The sequence below is a fragment of the Ascaphus truei genome, chromosome 5 (assembly GCF_040206685.1).
Source record: "Ascaphus truei isolate aAscTru1 chromosome 5, aAscTru1.hap1, whole genome shotgun sequence".
Classification (NCBI taxonomy): domain Eukaryota; kingdom Metazoa; phylum Chordata; class Amphibia; order Anura; family Ascaphidae; genus Ascaphus; species Ascaphus truei.
Window position 1 is genome coordinate 263,657,928 of NC_134487.1, and position 20,939 is coordinate 263,678,866.

At 48.0% G+C, this 20,939-nt stretch overlaps 1 protein-coding gene across 1 annotated transcript in view; it reads left to right on the forward strand.

Annotated features, from left to right (window-relative positions):
- Positions 1–1,885: 1,885 nt before the first annotated feature.
- C1QTNF2 (C1q and TNF related 2) overlaps positions 1,886–20,939 on the forward strand; it is a 33,011-nt gene continuing 13,957 nt past the window's right edge. Inside the window, exon 1 of the mRNA XM_075601943.1 lies at positions 1,886–2,123. Within this exon, the coding sequence (XP_075458058.1) occupies positions 2,049–2,123 (75 nt within the window). The 5' untranslated portion in view covers positions 1,886–2,048. The remainder of the gene's footprint in view (positions 2,124–20,939) is intronic.

The following is a 20,939-nucleotide window of genomic DNA, read 5'->3' on the forward strand; positions in this document are numbered from 1 at the left end:
AGAGAGGATGGGGGGGAAGAGGGAGGAGAGAGGATGGGGGGGAAGAGGGAGGAGAGAGGATTGGGAAGAGGGAGAGAGGATGGGAGGAGAGAGGGAGAGAGAGGATGGGAGGAGAGAGGGAGAGAGAAAATGGGGGAAGAGGGGTGAGAGGATGGGAGAGAGAGGATGGGGGAGGGAGAGAGAGAGGCTGGGGGAGAGGGATAGAGAGAGGATGGGGGAGAGGGATAGAGAGAGGATGGGGGGAGGGATTTAGAGAGGATGGGGGAGAGGGATAGAGAGAGGATGGGGAGAGGGATATAGAGCGGATGAGGGAGATGGAGGAGAGAGGGAGGGAGGGAGATAGAGATAGAGGAGTGGGGAGATGGAGGAGAGGATGGGAGAGAAGGAGGAGACAATGGGGGAGAGGGAGGGGAGAGGGAGGAGAGGATGGGGAGAGGGAGGAGAGGATGGGGGACAGGGAGGAGAGGATGGGGGGAGAGGGAGAAGGGGATGGGGGGAGGGGGAGGAGAGGATGGGGTCTTTTGGCAAGTGTGTCTGTATCTGTGTGTTGGCTAGACAGAGAGAGAGACAGAGGATAGGGGAGAGGGAGGGAGAGGATGGGGATAGGGGAGGGAGGAGAGGGGGAGATAGAGGAATGGGGAGAGGGAGGCAAGAGGATGGGGAGGGAGGATGGGGGAGAGAGGCAAGAGGATCGGGGGAGAGGAGAGAGGATGGGGGGGAAGAGGGAGGAGAGGATGGGGGGAAGAGGGAGGAGAAAAGATGGGGAGGAGAGAGGATGAGGGAAAGAGGGAGGAGAGAGGATGGGGGAAAGAGGGAGGAGAAGAGGGAGGAGAGAGGATGGGGGGAAGAGGGAGAGAGGATGGGGGGGAAGAGGGAGGAGAGAGGATGGGGGGGAAGAGGGAGGAGAGAGGATGGGGGAAGAGGGAGGAGAGAGGATGGGGGGAAGAGGGAGGAGAGAGGATGGGGGGAAGAGGGAGGAGAGAGGATGGGGGGGAAGAGGGAGGAGAGAGGATGGGGGGGAAGAGGGAGGAGAGAGGATGGGGGGGAAGAGGGAGGAGAGAGGATGGGGGGGAAGAGGGAGGAGAGAGGATGGGAGGAGAGAGGGAGAGGATGGGAGAAGAGGGGGTGAGAGGATGGGAGAGATAGGATGGGGAGAGGGAGAGAGAGAGGTTTGGGGATAGGGATAGAGAGAGGATGTGGGAGAGCGATAGAGAAAGGATGGGGGGAGAGGGATATAGAGAGGATGGGGGAGAGGGAAGAGATGATGGGGGAGATGGAGGAGAGAGAGGATGGGGGAGAGGGAGGAGACAATGGGGGAGATGGAGGAGAGAATTGGGGGGAGGGAGAGGATGGGGGAAGAGGGGGAGAGAGGATGGGGAGAGAGAGGATGGAGAGAGAGAGAAGTTGAGGGGGAAAGAGAGGATGGGGGAGAGGGATAGAGAGAGGATGGGGGGAGAGGGAGGAGAGGATGGGGGGAGAGGGAGGAGAGGATGGGGGGAGAGGGAGGGGAGGATGCGGGGAGAGGGAGGAGAGGATGGGGGAGAGGGAGGAGAGGATGGAGGGAGAGGGAGGGGAGGATGCGGGGAGAGGGAGGAGAGGATGGGGGGAGAGGGAGAAGAGTATGGGGGAGAGGGAGGAGAGAATGGGGGGAAAGGGAGGAGAGAGGGGAAAGCAAAAAAAAGGGGGAATGGCACAGGTTGAGATTTCATTTGTTTTCTAAATATTTTGTTAATGCGTCCCGGTTTTTACATTTCAAAATCTGGTCACCCTAACTGAAGGGGTCAACATACTCTTCAACCATCTGTTCAGAAGTTTGGTTTCCTCTGTGATGTAACTTGCAACAACACAAAAAAAAAAAAAAAAAAGCTTCAGCCAATTACAACATTAGAAAAATATGCATTGGCAAAGGCACATGAAAAAGTTCAGGCTGAGGGGAAGCTGGGAATATGAGGGGATGGGACCGATTTACAGATATCTTCCAAGGGGCTTACTCTGAAACCGCACCGACAATGCACAACGCTCTAATCAGCTGAAAGATTTCATCAAGAATGAGAGAAACACAGCAGAACAAACTACAGCTGTCCACGTCTATGTTTGCTGGAGCATTGAGGGCACTGATCGGCGTGAGTATGACGTATTTATATACAGAAAAAAAGAGAGCTTTATACAGTAAGACTTGTCGAGTGAGGCCCGTCTGCAGCTTTTCAATGCAAACATTACTGTGCCTGTCAATTATACTGATTTAGGAGATGTAGGGGCACATTGAGGGAGAATTCTTCATCTTTCACTGAACTGACTTACAGTATTTACTGATATTATTATTATTAATATTAATTGTATTGTATTGTATGTCTTTATTTGTATAGCGCCATTAATGTACATAGCGCTTCACAGCAGTAATACACGTGGTAATCATATAAATAACAAATAATAAATATAAATAACAGGTCATGGGAATAAGTGCTTCAGACAATAATAATAATAATTAATAATAATAAATACAGTTGGGCCACAACTCTGTAATGGTGTTTGGACTACTGTGTATTTTTTGGAAACGGGTGTGTGTGTAAGATATGATGTTATTTAAAAAAAAAAAAAACTTACATAATAATTACAATAGAATGTTTTATTTATCTAGAAATTTAGATTCCAGAAAGTTGCACAATTTAATGGGAGTTTTTTTGCAGCGTAGAAACCACAGTGCTATTTTACCAAGTTGATGAACCAATAGTTTCTCTATATTATCATTACACGATGGTGATTATTTCAAACTGCTTACTTCAACTTTATGCTGGGTAAATTGTTGATAACTACGCATAATAATGAAAAACTGTATAGAGTGTATCTGGGTATTTAGGCAGTAAAGCAGCAGTGCGCAAACTGGGGGGGGGGGGCGAGAATTTCTAGGGAGGCGCGGCGGTTACAGAGGCCCGCGTTCTTCCCCACGGCATTTAAATGAAATGCCGGGGGAGGCGAGAGGCCTCTGCAACTCACTTACCTGTTCTCTACCGGGTCTTCGGCCTTACGTCGCCATGGCAACACGTGTCAAATGACGCGGCGGGATCACGTGATGTGACGTCATTTGACGCTGAGTCTTTGTAGAGGGGAGGCGCGAATGCTGCGGCTTCCCGGAATGGGGGTGCAGCTCAAGAAGTTTGCGCACCCCTGCAGTAAAGACAGCTTGTACTGTTCATTGGTACCTAAAGGAGTTAGCAATGAGTTTTTTTTTTTATGCTGGACCCAGAAAAGAACATTTTAATAAGAAAGCTTCAACAAATGACATTATTAACCCTTATTAACCCTTTGCAGCTTAAAACGCATAGGAGCAGGGTTTATTCTGTGCATGCGCTATACTAGGTATTGAGATAGATGGATAGATAACTCGCTCCCTATGCTTTGGCAGCTAAAGGATTGACGTCTGTAGTCGCACTAACGGTCAATATATGAGAGATGTCAGGCTTCGTATAGGACCTTTTTCTTTAATAAATCTAGCGCTGTTTCTTTGCTCCAGTTTTGCCGCTGCGAGACTTTGCTACATCACACACACGGGGTTATTTATTAAAATCTCCCGGCTGCAAAACATGGGCAAAGTCTGTGCAAATTCTGCACCCTATTTAATCTCCCATTGCTTTCAATGGGATTGCTTTTCTTTAATGAACATCTCTCTGGTTTTTGCACTGGTTTTGCACCCGGGAGACTTTAGTAAATAGACCCCACACAATTTTCTATTGCAGATAACAGGACGTTGTGCCTCACTGGGACTGCTTATCAGAGTCAACTGTCTGTAAAACTGGGGCACCGGATTTAGCAAGAAAAATAATTTCCATGGAAACCAAGGGGATCTTGTTCATTTATAAATCTGGTGCTATTTTTTTCCTCCAGGTTTGCATCTGAGAGACTTTTTTAAAAAAAAGGCCTCCAAAGTGTCTCTTTGGCTACGAATAATAGCACCAGTTCTGTCAAGGAAATAATCCTATTGCTTTCACTGGGATTTTTTCCTTGATAAACTTGGTTTGTTGCACATTTCTGTCCTTATTTCTAAGCAGGGTGAATATAATACATAGAGAAATAGAGAAGAGTCTTCTCTGCCAGTGCTCAAAGTGGAATAAATTGCTTCTCTTAGGAGATGGTTGAGTAGCTATATAGCTTAATTAATCGTTTCAAATGCACCAATTGTTGTTGGAGGAACCAGGAAATGTATAGAGAGTAAACTGTATTAAGGTCAAAAATGCTCAAAATACGGAGTGTGGGTAACACATAGAAAAGGGATGTCAAGGGAACCCAAAAGAATTAGGGACCCTGACCCCTATCTAAATAATAACTCCAACAGCCCTTAGAGCTAGACCATAATAATAAATACAATACAGTGTCAATGACAAGTACTCACGACCCTTGTAAACACGGTCCTTCTGGTTCTGGCGTGCTCTCAGCCCGACATATGTGAAGTAAGAAATCACTTTGACAAAGTGCAGTGGATCCACGAAACGCGTCAGAGTTCTTTCTCTAGGTGATTTTTCCTTTTTAACAACATGTCTTTGCTGTTCATTACTGTTCATTAAATTTTTGCACCGAAAATCACCATCCAGCTTCCGTTTTACTTCCTGCTTCCGGAACGCACGAGGCACCTGTTGGCACGCTGTGCACCGCCATCTTTCCCCCTATCCAGGGTGATTTCTTACTTCTGAATATAATACATAATAACCCCCAGTATATCTGGCTTTTTGTTGTTGTACTGAACTATTTAGAGTAGGAGTGGCACTGCCCCCAATTTGTGGTTAGGGAATACTCTAAATTTGGAGACAGCTTGCCTTTGTTTCTATGTTGTTGACTGAATGAAGTAATGAGATGGTGTGGACTGGGAATGTATAGTATAAGGCAGGGGTGCGCAAAGTGTCTGGCAGCCCCAGTGCACGCACCCCCCCTCTCCTAGGACCCGGCATCAAATGACTCCGCGGGTCATGAGACATCGCGTCACGTGAGCCCGCAGCGTAATTTGTCGCGCATTGTAATGACGATGCGTTATGTAACATGATCCCACAGCATCATTTGACATTGCGTCGCCGAAGAGCCGGCTGAGAGCAGGTAAGAGAAGTTACAGAGGCCTCACGCCTCCTCCAGTATTTAATTTAAATGCCTTGGAGAAGAGCGCGGGGCCTCTGTAACAACCATGCCCCCCCCCCTAGAAAATCTTGCGTCCCCCTGTTTGCACACCCTTGGTATAAGGGGTGATAAGAAAATGACATAAAAAGGAAGGAACGATATCAGATAAGCTCCAGATCAAAGTATTTCAACAGGGGTTCCTAGGAACCTTGGGTTTCCCAGACATCTCTAAAGGGTTCCCTCCAATTTTAAGGTCATTTGAAAATTGGACCAAATACAGAAGAATTTACAATGCATCTGATCTCAGATGCGCTATTAGAGAGGATTGGTGTTACTGTTGTAGCCAGGTCCCCTCTGAGGTTGTACCCCCCCTTGTATGTACTCACCTCCGCGCCGTCGGGAGAGTTGCGGCCGGTTGCGGGGGCGTGCGGGTGCGCATACACGTGCCTCAGGAGCTACGTGGGAGGGGCGTGCAGTGTGAGGATGCCGGTGTGCGCCGGGACGGCGATCGCGTCGCCGGGGGCTCCGGTGGTTGCAGAGGGAGACGCCATCTTTGTGGGCACTCGCACATGCGCAGACGAGCAGCTGCGGCTATTTCATGTCGCACATGCGCTGTGGAGAAGCACGCGAAGGCTAGCAAATCAGGGAAGGCTCTTGGGAGGGACTACAAGTCCCATGAGCATTAGAAGTGTCCCACCTGACGCCAGGGAGCCAATAGGAGCTGAGGAAGTCCTGACAGGCAGCATAAGGAAGTGTGTCACAGGGAGCATGCAGGCAGAGTGTGAAACAGAGGTAGGGGACAGAGGGTCCGTGCAGAGAGGCAAGTAGCCTCTGCACTAGGCCAGCATATCCCCCTAGGCCCAAGATAGGCCTTGAGTCAGTATATAGCTTGTGGCTGCTATAGGGACAGGCCCAAGCATAGGGAACGAATCCCTTTAGTATCCTTGAGAAAGGGCTGCTAGAGCCTGAAACGCGTAGGAGGTGTTTTTTTGTATTTGTCACTTTTTTCGTTTTTATGTAGTCTAATAAACAGTTTTTAACCTTTCCACGCCTGGTGGGCTGAAGTTGCTTTATTTTGGGACGCGGCAGTCTCATACCAATCCCTATTTCCTGTACGCTATTAGAAAGAGTTGGGGTTTCTTACAATGCAACTGATCTCAGACACACTATAAGAGAGGGTTGGGGTTCCTTACAATGTACCTGAGCTCAGACACACTATAAGAGAGGGTTGGGGTTCCTTACAATGCACCCGATCTCAGACATGCTAATAGAGAGGGTTGGGGGTTCCTTACAATGTATCTGAGCTCAGACGTGCCATTAGAGAGTGTTGGGCTTCCTTACAATGCATTTGATCTTAGACTCGCTATTAGAGAGGGTCGGGGTTCCACAGGATTTCACAACATATGTAACCCCCTCCTAAAGGGTCACTAGCAATACTAGTGTATACTGGGACCCACCCTGGTTGCTATGGGGATCCATACGTCATGCAGGGGTATTTAAGGAGGAGGGGCTGTTTCCGGAGGTCGAGGGGAGCGGAGCCTCGGGGAGTGTAGATAAGTAATGTTGGTAAAGTAATAGCATAGACCAGGCCCTCTCTGGTTATTATGTTACAGATAGGGACAGTACCCTTTAAGTGTAGTAAAAGGAATACGGCACGCCATAGGGGGCCTCAGGAAAGAGGGCTCTTGGCTGCCTGCTAATCGGCTCTAACCGCGGATCAGTGCTAACATTCCTTGTCAGTCTTTGTGGAAGTGGCAGTTCCCTAAAACAGACAGCAAGGTACTGAGTTAAGCAATAAGAGACCTGTCAGGATTTCCCGTAGAGGCCCCGAATAGTCGGATCACTACCTAAAGGGTTCCGGAGAGACAAAGGGGGCCGGGTCCTTACATAAGCAACTACGTGAGACCACCTCCAATCGAGTGTTAAGAGTGGGCACTGATGGAAGAAAAGTATTGGTATAAGTCTTTGAATGAAAACCATGTACAACGTATCAGGATATATATGAGCGGTCTCTGTGTTTGGGGACACAAATAAATGACAGTTGTACTATAAAAGTTCATGTGCCCATTATTTAACAACCTTGCTACCTCACCGCCCAGCCACCGGAATGCCAACACCCTGCGTCAAAGGTAAACCATGCAGAGTAGCCATATACACACCACACCGCTGTAACCTCCCTAGGAAGCAGGGCAGGGAGGGTTACATATGTAACACATATATCTCCACTCTCTGTGAGGTGATATAGCTACAGTGTGTGTGGTGCAATACCTGTGGCTCACAGGAGGTCTGAGCCTGGGGTGTATCCTGGTACGATAGTCTTCAGCGCCTCCACCTGTAACGGATCCGATGTGGAATTACCCATTACAGGACATATATATATATATATATATATATATATATATATATATATATATATATATATATATATATATATATATATATATACTGTATATATGTGCTTGTTCAATAAACACACTCATGAGTAAACAGAAAATAACCAATTTAATACAGACTATAATATGGCTACTGGTTACAGCTACCCACCAGGCCCCACACGTCTGTAACCACCCGCTACGTGTCCTACACTCTGTGTCCGCACCCCGTAGGGTATACGTCCCCAAAGTACAGAGGTGCTCTTGGACACCGAACCTTCCAAGTGTCCCCAAGACCCAACCCACCCAAATGTGTGAGACAGCGCGGCCCCCACTAAAGTGTTGAGTTGGTGCACTTGCGGGATAAAGGTACTTGCCGGGTGTGGTTGACCCGGGCGCGCAGTGATGCTGATGGGATCCACGGATCCAGTGACGATAACCGCATAGCCTCCGTCTCTATGGTGGATGGGTCCCGCGTGGATTGTACCACCGTATGCAGTGTTTCTTTGGTGCAGGTGTCTGGTCCCAGATCACCTGTGAACAGGAGAATGCCGTGTCCTGTCTGAGTCCCTCACTCTAGTACTACATGTCAGTGTCCCTATCTATGGTCCTGTCCCTGCAGCAACCACAAGTTGAGGGGTTGGAGCCTAATGGGGGGTTCTGCCCTAGTGCAGGAGTCACAGACCCCTGCACACACAACCTACCCCTTCCTTGTCCCAGCTCCGACTGGCGTGGCTCACAGTGCGCCAAATGTATCAACATCCCCTTGTAAGGGAAACTTGCGCCCTATTGGCTGCCGTGAATCAAGTGGTGCCTTGCCTCTATGCCTCCTGGGAGCTGTAGGTCCCCATGCAGAGCTGTCTCTCTCTATGCCGCCACTCTTTGCCATCTGCGCATGCGCAAGCTTCGCGCATGCGCGATTTAGACAAAAATGGCGACGTCCTGTGAAGAGAGCTGCCGGCGGCCTCTGGCAACCCAATCGCCTCAGCTATCAGCCCCCGATGCCTGCCACTACTCCCCGCCACTACTAGTGCTCACCGGGTGCACGCGCACCCCTCCGCTGACAGCCACACGTTAGGGTTCCCTAACCAAAAAAGGTTGAAAAACACTTTTCTAGATAAATAGGTTATATTGCAGAGTGGTGACTGCAGGTTTAATGCTCACCCACCACTAAAGCCAAATGCTGTTTTGCAGTAGACATTATTTATAAACTCGTGTCCCTTCTACCTAGGGTGACCTGATGTCCCGGTTTAGCTGGGACTGTTCCGGTTTTCAGGGCTCTGCCCCGACTTTTTGGGGTGCTTGCCGACTGCGTGTGTATGAGCGACTGGCAAACGCCTATCGCACATGCGCTGTCGGAAAGTGCCGATTGCGCATGCGCCAAGCAACCGGCAAGTGCCGATTGTGCATGCATAGTCGGGCCAGCACCGACAGCGCATGCGTGACATTTGTCCTAGTTTTTGCCGGGACAAATGTGGTCACCCTACTTCTACACTTGTTTCAGTGTATGTGTAACACTTTTTAAAAGTAATCTAAAAGCAGCAATCCCCATTTTTTGAACACTTTTTTTTTATGAGTACCTAAATCGTGGTCGCTCACCTTCTAGCATTTCTGACTTTATGACATTTGTGTGCGTATGACACAAAAAACTACAAATACATTACGGACGCAGGTGTCACCAATAAAATGGTGCTGGATCATCTCCCGATAACGGTGCAGCTTTCTATTGGCTGTAGGAGCGAGGACGGGCGTATTAAATAATACTTGCCTGGTGGAAAAACTACTTATATCTCAGGAACTGGGGACTACCAAGAGGTGGGAGGGCCAGGATCTGCTCTGTGGGACACTCCCCCTCCTCCCTCAAACCTGCAGGCCACTGATCTCGGCAAGCATAGACACGCATACATCACACACTCATGCGCCTGCTCTATCTATGTCTGAGGCCTAATGCTTTGAAGCAACAATCCCATGTAAGTATATGTTACTCTTGATGCAACAAATCCCTCCAAGTTTATGTTACTCTTAAAGAAACAATCCCATCCAAGTTTGTCACTGTTCAAGACACAGTCCTTTTAAATCATGTGCTCATTTGCATGTTACTACCCAGAATTCGTGTCTGCAGCATGACTACTGTACAGCGTAGCAATGTGGTGAATGAAGCAGGTTTGCTGACCTGTGGGATTATAGACTTGTAGCCCCCTCTTCATTGGCTACAAAGTGATTACAGGGTTAGAAATAAGGGGTTAACTTTGCCTTGTTACCAGTGATGCTATCATGGAGAGCAAGTGGGTATAAATAGCCACGCCCGTATTCTAGAAGCAGTTCTTCAGAGTTCCAATGAGGTGCTCATGTAAGTCTTGCAAATAAGTCTGTGTTACTATTCTGCAGCTAGCTATGTCTTGCACCTTTTATTATTTTGGAGTTTAGTAACGTGCAGGGGCGCATTGTACATACTGTTCCTTGAAGGGCGGCCCTCCTCCCGCAGCATCGAAGGGTCATGTGATTCTGCATTATCATGGCAACACGTCATCATGGGATGCCACGTTGTCATGGCAACGCATCGCCTTATGCAGTCGGGTCACGATGACAACGCGACGCTACAGGAGGAGCGACGCACCAGAGAAGGTAAGACCACACACACACCCTTCTCCCTCGCTTATGGTGTGGAGCGGTTCTGCGCCGGTCCGGGGACTCTGCAGCTCCCTCCTCCATTCAGGCGGAAGTTGGATCCCGGAGTCAACAGGAGGGAGAGTATTGCTGGCAGTCAGGGAGCTGGGGAGCCGCCGGCCGGCGCTGCTGGGGAGCCGAAGCACCGCACCGGCCCAAACCTTATCGCCCAATAGGGCAGTATACCCATGGTAACATGCCCCTGTTTTTAAGCAAGCCTGTAGCAAGGATCAGGAAGGTCATGTATATGGATGAGGTATGCAGTATATTTCAATAGGATTGCTAAATCAGGAGCCTGGATATGTCGGATAGGCCCACTCGATAGATGGTGATGCGTTACTGATTTCATGCAAGAAGCTTTCACTCCGTCCTTTGCTATGGGTAACCAAGATAAGTACTTTCTCTGGATAGGACCAAAACCTACTAGAGGATCATCCCCATAAGCTTCTATTTTGCCATGTGTTTATACAGTATCACCGTCATCTTTGTCTATACAGTATCTGGGAAGTGTTTCTGCACTGTGTTCAATAAACACACTTTTTGTTTTATAAATGTTTCTGGCGCCCATTTCTATTCCCATGCCCATTTCTATTCCCATGCCCATTTCTATTCCTACGCCCATTTCTATTCCTACGCCAAGCCAGCACCAACCCCGCTCCATCTATTTTGGCCGAGAGACTGTCCATATGTATATATTCTGGAACTACCAGATGTGACACCCTTCGGAGCCGGGGAAGGGGGGTTACAGACTTGTGGGTATTCTTTCTTTACTTAAATCACATTATGATCCAGCTCGTTTCTCAAGTACAACCCCTTTATCCCTTCTTTAAAAAAAACCCTATAAAGATGAAAGATTTCACATGTTATCTGGCTTTCTTGTCTTTTATGGCAAATCCTGGTGGCTATTTTCATTCATCCATGAAATCTTGCTGTTAGGGGCTTGGAATCTCAGGAATAGAAAATGTCACAATGATTTAAGGGAGTGAGAGCAGCACTTTTAATAGAGGCCAAAAAAATATTGGAGTTGAACAGCACAGATCCCCGCTTTCTGCCCTCTTGCTGGTTATATTGGGAGCGCTGCAGCATAAAACCATAGGATTTCCGTAGAGATAGATATTTTTTTTTTTGGTTGGTTAATGAAGAATCACAGATTATTTACTAAGCAATGCTACTCCATGAGACACCAACCAGCACAGCCAAAGTCCGGTTTCCCTATAGGCCCGTCAGGCCCTGGCGTAGGTCCCCTGGCTGGGCCAGACCTCTAGCTTTATTTTTTGCATAGTTGAAAACATTCATCTGAAATCCATCCGTTTCTCTTCTCTTCCCTACATTCTGCCTCTAAAATGTATGCCGCCAGAATATTCGCAGCAGCGGCTTGTTGAACTAAAATTAGCAGTGGCGGCGGCGTAAATCTGCCCAAATTATTCAACCGTCAGGGGGCGGTTTGTCGGCGGCATAATCGGCGCATTGTTTGTAATTGTCGCCGACTGCCGATGTTATCAGAAGCTTTTTATAAACCCTGACTTCAAAACCTCATTTTAAACCCTGATGGGTGATAATAATAATAATAGCATGTTCTTGTATAGCGCTACTAGTTTTTACGTAGCGGTTTACAGAGACATTTTGCAGGCACAGGTCCCTACCCCGTGGAGCTTACAATCTATGTTTTTGGTGCCTGAGGCACAGGGAGATAAAATGACTTGCCCAAGGTCACAGGGAGCCAACACCGGGAATTGAACCAGGTTCCCCTGCTTCAAAGTCAGTGAATGCCGGCCGGTGTCTTTACTCACTGAGCCACTCCTTCTCTTCTGATTGTGGCGGTGTGTGGTGCAATGGTAAGCGTTCTTTGTAAATAACAGCATAGCAGCATTTTCGTTTTGAGGCGGCGGTGTAAGTGACAAAAATGTATTTTTGGGGTGGGGGTCATGGGGGCCTGGTTCTCGGCCAAGGACCCCCAGTGGGGTAAATCAGGCTCTGAGCACAGCTAAGGAAATATGGCACGTACTAAGTGAATGGGCTGTAAGGTGTCAACAGGCACTGAAGGTGTCTTATGTACAGATGTAGTAAGACTTACTGACGGTGTCATAAGTCAGTGGCGCGGGGGACAGGGCCTGTCCAGATGGAGCTGCTGGGGGTCCATGCTTCTGAATAGGACACCCTGCAACATTAATACTTTGGGCATGACAGTGACACTGAAGACTGTTGCGCTTGCTACATCTGTAGTTGCACTGCCTGGTAAATATTGGGCAAGGTGTCCTATGGCGTAGCACTGCTTAGTAAATATGGCCCTTTATGGCCCATTCATTTGAATCAAGCTGAGTGGCAACTTCTTAGTAAATTGGGCTCTCAAGCCTTTGCTTTGCAATGCACTGTGGGCTCCTCTGGCCATGAAGTGGTTAATGCACGATTACATACACCACATTTCCTCTCATAGCCTTGGGGCGTTGCACATAGGCTCACACCTAAAAATATTCAACAACATTTCATTTACTCTACAGTCTCTTCTCAAGTACGCCTACACGTAGCATAGAGAGGACACGTGTGTGCCTCTGCTTCCAATTTGTTGTTTGGAACATAGAGGAAATGTGTTTTCAGTTACAGCCTGGAACAGATTTATGAAAGAATTCTTTAGCCCAAAATTGAGCACTTAATATTTCAATGGCAAGTGTTGGTATGCGCACACTTCTTTCTAATCTGCCTTCAGCTCACAGGAACAACGTCACATAATTGTATGGGGTTTGAGTGACTTTCACTGGGGGGGTGTCTTTAATAACAGAGGTTGTGATTTTTTTTTTTTAGATTTGTAGTAAAAGCTCATGTATGGGTGCACAATGCCTTTAAAAAAAAGTAATGGTTCTGTGGGTGATTTCCAAATATTAGTCACCCCTGACTCACTCCCCAGGCATCCACCCCAACATAGCAAGCTTCTGACATACTCTATCTCCAGGCCCTTGACAGACTCCTGAGGTCAGCACCCAACTGACTCCCGAGGCCCCCAACTTACTCGTCAGGCCCCACCCCAACTCAGCAGGTTCCTGCCTGACTGACTCCCCAGGCCTCCGCTTCAACTCAGCAGGCCCCGACCCACTGACTTCCCAGGTCCCACCCCCTCAGCAGCTTCATAAGGGGTCCACCTAACTCCCCAGGTACCCGACTGACTTGCTGTTCCGACTGACTTCTGGGGCCTCCAACTGACTCCCTGGGACCCAATTCAGCAGGCCCCTGCTGACAGATTTCAGAGACCCCCACCCCAGCTCAGGGGTGGTCCTTGAGGGCCCCACTGACTCCCCAGGAACCTCATCCCAACTCAGCAGGACCCAAACTACCCAGCCAGGCCACACGATTGCCTGCTTGCCTCCCGACGCTGCTCATCTGTGCTCCTGGCCTGCTGCGGAAGAACATAGACTTGCCCATGCTAGGGGACCTGTGTATATGGGGACAGGTTAAGTAAACCTTTCCTTCCCTAACTTCCTTCCCAGCCGTTCACCGGTTTGAGGTTTCTCTCTCCCTCCCAGTGTTCTTATGCCTTGTCCCCCTTTCCAGTGATCTGAGGTGCCCCCACCACTCCCGTGTAAGGTTTCCAGGTGTCCGGTTTTGAACCAGACTGACCGGTATTTTGCTACTGCACCGGTAAAAAATTGACACATGTATGTGTCCGGTATACCTCTCTGAACGTGACACGCACCGGGCCTCTTTGACATCGGCACGCGCCAGAATTAAGCTGGGCTCAGCTTCCAGCACGCACCGGTTTAGAGGGAGGCCTGGCGCATGCCAGCGACAGAAGCTCGCGTGGGACAGAGTGATGGAGGCCCCGCAGCTGGGGAAAAGCCGTGGCTAGGCGGCAACTACAGGACCAGTAGCCACCAGGTAAGTCTGTATTTTTATGTTTGGGGGTGGGGGGGTGTATTTTTGTGTGTATTATACTATTGGGTGGGGTGTATTTTATATGTATTGGGGGTGTATTTTTATATGTATTGGGGGTGTATGTTTATATATATGTGGGGTGTATTTTTATACGTGGTGGGTGTATTTTTAATATGTATTGGTGCAGGGAGGTGTATTTTGCACCATTTCATATTCTATTTCGGAATAAATGCTGGGAGGGCGCTCAATCCCCAAACCCCTCCCCAGATTTTTTTTACAAAATAGAATATGAAATGGTGCACATTGGTGTATACTTGGAGGGAAATTTAGAAAAAATGACATAACCGTCTGATCATTTATAAATAACATACCTTCCCACTGACTTTTCGAGCGCGTTGCATCTTTCACGATTGTGTCCAGTATTTTTAGAGAAGCCACCTGGCAACCCTACTCCAGTAGCCTGAGTTGGACCCCTTCAGCAGCCTGGGTTACCCAATCCTAGAAGCAGCCCGAGGTCCTTCCCAGACCTCCAGTGGTCTGAGGTTAGCCCCTGTGAGGAAGCTAACATGGACACTCCTCTGACTTGGCTGCGTACATCAATATGGCAGCTGAAACAGGAAGTTAGCTTCTTCCTTGAACTGGTAATTGTCTGCACCTGGCGTTGGCCTAAAAATGATCACCAGAGTGATCAGTCCTGAACCTCTGCTGAAACTTGGACCCTGTTTGCCTCTCTCTTGAACTCACCTTGGAATCGTGATCTAGACTGCACTGCCGCACCCTGCCCACGATCCCGAAACTGGATCTAACTATTGTTGCTTGTCTAGGCACCAGATTCCAGGTCAAGGGTCGGTTACTATACTCCCTACCTCTGCCATGTGGGTCCGTCTCCTGGACTGCAGTTAGCAACTTTATATGTTACCCGGGCACTGCAATGGACCCTGCAGAGGTAGAGAAGGCTGTGACCCTTCAGGGTCAGCTCCTTGGGACCCATGCTAATCACCTGGCTACATTAGACCAGAAGCTGGACACCATCAGCTATGCTGCAGACCCTTTGCAGTCATTTCAGTGCATTCAGTTAGACTCCAAGTTCTATTGCTTTTTCGCCCCCTGGTGCCGAAGCCATACCTATACCCGTGGTCTTGGAGCCAAGATTCCTACTCGAGTTCATTTTGGAGGTCTACCTTTGGCATGCAGAAGTTTCCTTAATCAGTGCTAAATCCAGGCCTTCACACAGCCTTCATCATTTTCTACTCATTACTCCTGGGTGGCATTCATCATGTCTCGCCTGACCAATGAAGCTCTGGAGTGGGCCTCACCACTTTATGAAAAGAATCATCCTCCTGGATGATTCAGTCGCCTTCATACAGGCATTCAGGGGTGGGTTTCGATACTCCCAGCTGTACGGCCTCCACTGAAGCAACACTCCTGTGGTCAAATTTAGGACCTAGGCTGCGGGAACGGGCTGGATTGACGGAACTCTGAAGTCGGCATTTCGTCAAAGTATAGGGGAGAAGCTAATGGATTAATTAACTTCCCTCTTGATCTAGAAGGCCCAATCTCTCTCTGCATTTCCCTGGATCTCTGTACGAAAGAGAGGCAGCAGGAGCACTATCGCAAGACTTAGCCTATCCATTTGGCATCGCGCTTCCACACATCTGTGAGTGAGTCTGTGGGAGATATTGAGGAAACCATGCAGTTAGGGATTATGACCTTTACCGAAGAGGAGAAGTGATGCTGGCACACTACTGGGTAGCACTTCTACTGTGGCCAGAAGGGTTACCTGGCACATAATTGCGCAAATATGCCGGGAAAACGCTTGCACCTAGAGGATATAGGAGAAATTCCTCTGGGCATATCCACCATCACTTCTTCACCCTCCTGTCATCTCATCATTCCTACTAGTCTATGTTGGGAAGGAAACTCTGTGTTGACTCAACCCATCATGGATTCGGGAGCCGCCAGCATGTTTATTGACCAGGCCTTTTCCTCCACTCCAGAAGAAGCCGGTGCCCCTTGCTATTGCTACTATGGAAGACTGTTGGAATACGGAATCATCTCTTAGGAGAAGACTCAATTCAAAGCCACGGTCGTTTTCCTGCACCATGAACTTCTTCAGATGGACGTTATCTATTCCCCAGCTATTGTAGTTCTGGGGCTCCTCTGGTTATATAACCACAATCCACAGATTGACTGGCTTTTGGTACAGATCATAGCCTGGGGGTCCTCATGTCATTCAAAGGGTCTTTCTAGTACAGTGTGGAGCATGAGGCATTGACTGGTCTTCCAGCATGTTATTCCGGCTTCAGGGAGGTCTTCCATAAGAAGCAGGTGGGGGAGCTGCCTCCTCATCCCACTTTCGATTGCCCTATTGATCTGCTCCCTGGCACGACTCCTCCACTTGGATGCACGTAGCCTCTCTCAGAGACTAAGAATAAGGCCCTGAAGGTGGACATTTTGTCCTGCCAATTTTACACAGAGGACACGGATACTGTTGATAAGGGTCCTATCAACCCTTCTTCCACGTTCATTGCCGCAGTCAACCCCTATTACCCTTCAGCGTATCTTGAAAGCCCAGTCCAAGTTACCTGTGGGGCTTTCCGTTCCTCAGTCTAAGCTCTTCATTCCCTCCCCTCTTCGTCAAGAAGTCTTACAATGGGGACATAAGTCTAAGGTTGTGGGTCATCCAGGTGACCATAAAATGGAGGAGTTTATCAAGAGGATCTTATGAATGGTCCAAGTTAAAAAATTATGTCAAGGACTTTGTCTCAGCATGTATCAACTCCGCTCAGAGCAAGGTTCCTGCAGCTGACACCAGGGCAGAAGATCTGCATGACCTCTGGAAGGGGATTCAGGCGACTCTTCGCTCAGCCATGGATAGACAGAAAAGGTCAGCTGTTAACCGCCGGAGGTCATCCCATCCCTACATGGTTGGGAATAAAGTGTTGCTTTCCACGCAAAATATTTTGTAAAGGGAACGAGGTGGCTTTTCAGCTAGAACTTCCTCCATCCTTAAAGATTCCGTCTACTTTCTATGCCTCACTCTTGAAACCGGTCATTGGGAATCAGTTTTCCAGTTCTTTACCGCCTTCCAACCCTGTCATTGATGGGCAACCTGAATATGTGGTACAACAGATCCTGGACTCGTGTTATTTGAGGTTCTCTCTGTAATACTTGGTGGACTGGAACGGGTATGGTCCTGAGGAAAGGAGTTGGGTCAAGGCTCAGGATATCTACGCTCCCACCAAGGTTTAGTTGTTTCGGCATTGCCATTGTGACATGTCAGGTTCTGGTCACCCGGAGGTCGTCCCTTTATGTTACCCCATCATGTTATACATGGGTGGACTGCTCTTCTATAGTACATTTCTGGAAAATTGTTGGATTTTTTTTTTTAAATTTACAATATTTTTATGCTGACATTTTAGAAAAAAACATTAATTTCTGTCTGTGTTGCCCTCTTTCAACCTTTGGTTCTGTTATATGTTGGTGGAAACCTCTATGGCCCAGATGCACTAAGATCTGTTAGGCTATTTAACCTAAAGTAACGCCTTTGCACTAAAGCAAATAACCTAACGTTTACCCAGTGCTACTCCTTAAATAACGTATGCTTGTTTTGTTTCCGGCCATTAGTGCTAATGATATACAAAAGTGGTGTTCCCCCTAACATCGCTTATCTGTTCAGGTTAGCACAGAGATTTAATATTTAGGTCATACCTAAAGATGGCATTAGTTCCCTACCGAGCCTGAAATATGGATTTTGCTGGAGGGGGAAGAGATAAAAATAGAGGGAGTCCTATTTTACTAGAGTCCCAAGTGCTCTATATATCCCCCCAAACACACCAAAGGAAGAGAAAAAAATTAACGCCCCTGACATACCTGGGAAACATGCTAATTAATATGTAAATGACTCCTAGTAACATATTTCCCAGATATCTTGCGTGTGAGGGACACTTGCACTCTGATAATCATTTGGTTTGACACTCATATCTCCTAAGTGGCAGGCTGCTCTAACTTCATGAAGTTAGGCCATCAAACAAGTTGCTCACATTACCCGTTATAGCAGCCGTCGGCGCTGATCACCATTGTAACCCCGTGTAAAATGCATGCAGCACTCACATGCACTGCCAAACCTGATTCTCCGTTCAGGAGATATCTGTAAACGTTTGAAATAGTAAGTGCACGAGAGGTTAAAGCATAGCCCTTTGCAGCCTAACCTCGGTAACCTCGGAAGGTAAAAATTAAGAAAATCAAGAGTTTGAATACAATTTTAATTAATTTTTTTTAAAGAGCCAGACCTGCTCAAGCGACAAGATAAAATGTTTGTAAGAGTTAAATTGTTGGCGGGGGGGGGGGGGGGGAGGGGGGGATTGTTGCTTTAAGACGGCAAACCCTTCCAAGAAAAGAGCCAGATGTAGCAGTTTAGCACCCCTAGACTCCCATTCATGGTGGTGAAGATGTGCTAAAGCTTAGCATCCTTTAAGGAATCTGGGCCTTAGGGGGTCATTTTATATTCACCAAACCAGCCTTTCGGGTAGTTTTTGTCCAAGAATTACCATTGGATATAGAATAAGACTTTAAAGCAGGAATCTAATCCAAAATATCTTTACAGCTAAGTCTATAATCAGGATGGTTATAACAAAAAGAGAGAAAAAGAGGCAGATCCCATAAGACAAGATTCACAGAAACTCCATAACGGGGCACTCGGGGTGGGTAAAAAAAATATATCAAATGTATTAAATATGCAATTGATGGTAGAACAAACATGACAAACTATAATAAAAACACTAAAAAAAAATGTAGGTGGACCGTCCCCAAAGAAATAGTCACAACAGTAATATAAATTAAAAGCTGTAAAGCACTGTTGCCCTTTTTCTGAACCCTCCCAAAGGAACTACTGGTCGCTGTACAACACCTGCGGCTCCAGGAGATCTGAGCCTACGCTAGCTGGGAGCCTGGGGTAACACTCATACACTTTCTTAGCGCAGCGCCTCCACTTACCCAGGATCCCCGTGATGTGAGATTCCCCTGGGCAAGAAATACAACAACACACATATATGATGCAACCAGTTTTACTATAAGATAATGCACGATACCTTATCACTATCTTATAGCAATATGACCCAACACCTATAACCTTATACTATAACTGTATAACCTTAGTGGCTCGCCCACTCATCAGGAGTAACGTCTCCGTCCCTTCACCGCATGCCCCACACACCGTGTCCATATATTTAAAAGTGATGGTATAGGCTCAGTTCTTTAACCACTCGCTCAGTGTTCCTAAAGAGTTTAGCCTAAGGCGGGATCAGCGCCTGTTGACCGGTGTTAGTGCACTTGATTTTATAGTACCTTCCGGTCACGGCGGTGACCGGTACCTCTTCGCAAAGGGTCAGATGAATCACGGTCTGCCTCTTGGGTCTTAATGTCCAGCCGTCTGGTCCCAGACGACTCGCCAGCAACCTGCTCCGCACGCTTGTCTCTTTGTCCCTAGCTGTCTACACAGTAAGGGTGATGCTCTCTACTACTATAGGCCGTCCCTGCAGCACAGCAACCTTCGGTGACTTCAGTGAACACTCCTAGGGGCCTACGGGGTAGCCTGTCCTATGCAAGTGGGTCACTGACCCCCTGCACCCACACTACCTCTCTCTTCACCTCCCGGATCCCCTCTGACTACTCAACCTAAACCTGCAGCAAACACACTGCACTCACACAGTACCTGCAGCAACCGCACTGCACTCAACCGGTACCTGCAGCAACCGCACTGCACACAAACTAAACCAGCAGCAACCCACTGCACTCACTCGGTACCTGCAGCAACCGCACTGCACTCAACCGGTACCTGCAGCTACACTGCACTGCACACACACACTGTGCCTACTTGTCAGCGTTCACAGCACTACCAGCCGTGACACTGACAAGACTGCACACTCACACCTAAGGGCAGAGTCCCTAACCTAGGGGCCGTCCCTCAGTACCTACCCACTACCCTGGTGGGGATTGGGGCCTGCCTGGAATCTGGGGAACTACCTAACCTGGTGTAGGAGCCACTTGCTCCCTACACCCTTCCTTCCCCTTCCTGCTCCCAGCTTCAACTCCCAAACATGGTCCCCGCAACATTGTAGCCTTCCTCCACAGGAGAAGCTGCAAAACCCTATTTGCTGGCTGGCTGCACGTGATGTGGGTGAAAGGGCAATCCCCAGAGGCTGCTGGGAATTGTAGTCCACTCAGGATCTCTTTAGCATTGGTGCCGTGTGCGCTACCCTTACTGCGCCTGCGCGACCAATGCACACGCTCACGCAACCTTTCATGGCAGCCCCCGCTAGCTGGGTACGCCGCAGAGACTCCGGGGACTCGGAGCGCTTCCTGCTCCGGCTCCCACCTTTGCGTTGTGCCGGTGGGTCCGTCGCTGCCTCCGGCGGCATCCGCGATCGCTCGGCACGCTACAGAGGGGGTCTCTGGAGGCAAAATAAGACCGGGGCTACAGCACGCTAAAAAGTCATAATAGTAGGGTGCCAAGTGACAAAAGAGCACCTCAGATAATACCGAAGGTACTAAGACAGTGATCCATAAGGTCCAGGAGGGGGTTAATGAATGACCTCTCCTGAAAAATGGGATATCTACACAGCCAGCTGGATAGAGGAAAAAAACGTACATAACCTCAAGACCAGGCGTATATATGAATAGGTAACAACACGTGTGTATAATCTTATATCAGGATGGTACCTTATTCATCTTCAAACTTCACCTTTTAAAAAAAAAAAAGTTTCTTAAGATGAATCAATTGATATTTTTCGTTTTGTTTGTCTTCTACGTCAAACCCCAGATGGCCACTTTATTCAATCCCTCATACTGTTTGTTGGCTTTGTATCTCAAGAATGAATTGTACAGTAACTAATAATGTAGCATTTGTAGCACTTGCTGCATAGTTATGTCTCTATG